This window comes from Echinops telfairi, unplaced genomic scaffold (assembly GCF_000313985.2).
Source record: "Echinops telfairi isolate 266 unplaced genomic scaffold, ASM31398v2 ScPeMD7_4;HRSCAF=17, whole genome shotgun sequence".
Classification (NCBI taxonomy): Eukaryota; Metazoa; Chordata; class Mammalia; order Afrosoricida; family Tenrecidae; genus Echinops; species Echinops telfairi.
Window position 1 is genome coordinate 2,419,193 of NW_022103900.1, and position 1,144 is coordinate 2,420,336.

General features: G+C 54.2%; 1 protein-coding gene across 1 annotated transcript in view; it reads left to right on the plus strand.

The window, feature by feature from the left end:
- The window catches only part of DLX2 (distal-less homeobox 2), a 2,284-nt gene extending 2,036 nt beyond the window's left edge, over positions 1-248 (plus strand). The window contains exon 4 of the mRNA XM_013004946.2: positions 159-248. Coding sequence (XP_012860400.1) covers positions 159-248 — 90 coding nt within the window. The remainder of the gene's footprint in view (positions 1-158) is intronic.
- Positions 249-1,144: the final 896 nt, after the last annotated feature.

Sequence of the window (1,144 nt, forward strand, 5' to 3'; positions counted from 1 at the left end):
ACTGGGCGCCTGCGGATGCTACGTGGGCTCCTTTCTCGTGCGGGGAGCCGGACAGCAGAGGCGTGGCAAAGGACACCAGCCGCGGCCGCACGGCCGACCTGAGCCCCGGGCCTTGGCCGCGGAGAGCCTTGCCAACCCCCCTCCCCCCTCCCTGGCAGGCGAGTCCGGCCGGCGCCGCTGTCGCCCGGGGCCGCGAGCTGAGAGCTGGAGAGGGCCTGCCCCGCCCGCGAGGCGTCCGGGAGCTCTGAGGTTCCTTTCTCCTCGCCCGCCCCCAGGCGCAGCTCCCGCCGCTCGGGCTATTGACCTCCCGGGGTCCTGCCAGCCCGCCCGCCCCCACTACCCCTTTGACCCGGGCCACCCCGCCGCTTCCACCCCCCTCCACTCCCACCCGGCCCTGCGGCTGGCCGCCCTCGGAACCCCCCTTCCTGGCCTTAGCGCAGCTCCTGGACAACTCATTCAGCCGCCCCGTCAATCACCAGTGGAGTTTTTTTATTTTTATTTTTTTAAAAGTTTAGGTGCCTTTGCGGATGACCTCATTTTGATGTTGGGGGAAAATGATTTTTTAATATGTGGACATTGCAAAAAACACAAAACAAAACAACACGTGTTTAAATTATCTTTTTTAAGACCTATTCAGGAGTTTGTAAATAAAGATGTCTGTGCAGATTTTCCCACTGATTTGTTTGTATATAAATCCATCTTTGCGGACTTTTTTTGGTAAGCCTCCAGTTGTGAAAACTGTCCTCTAGCAGTGACCTCAGCCACTTCTTGTTGTATTTTTTCCCTTTCAAAAAAAATGTTTTTGTTCTCAGTTAAGTGAAGCTACTGATTTGGGTTTGTTTTATCCTATAAAGTCGTTGTTCTTTAAAGGAAAGGTATTTTGGGGTTATTTATTATGAAAACAACATGCTCTTAATGTTGATTTTACAATATGAAGAGATTATTTAAATAAATTATTGTTTTCATTGGATGTGTGAGCTTTTTCCTTGGGGCCAGCGCTCCGCCGTCGGATCACGCACTGGGAGCTGGAACCACCGCCCAAGCCGGGAACCTGGTCACCCGAGGCAGACATTTCCATCTTCCCGAGGCTGCGAGCACAGAGAGGTGCGGCAAAGCGCGGACGGGCGCTTGGCCCGGAGCTGCA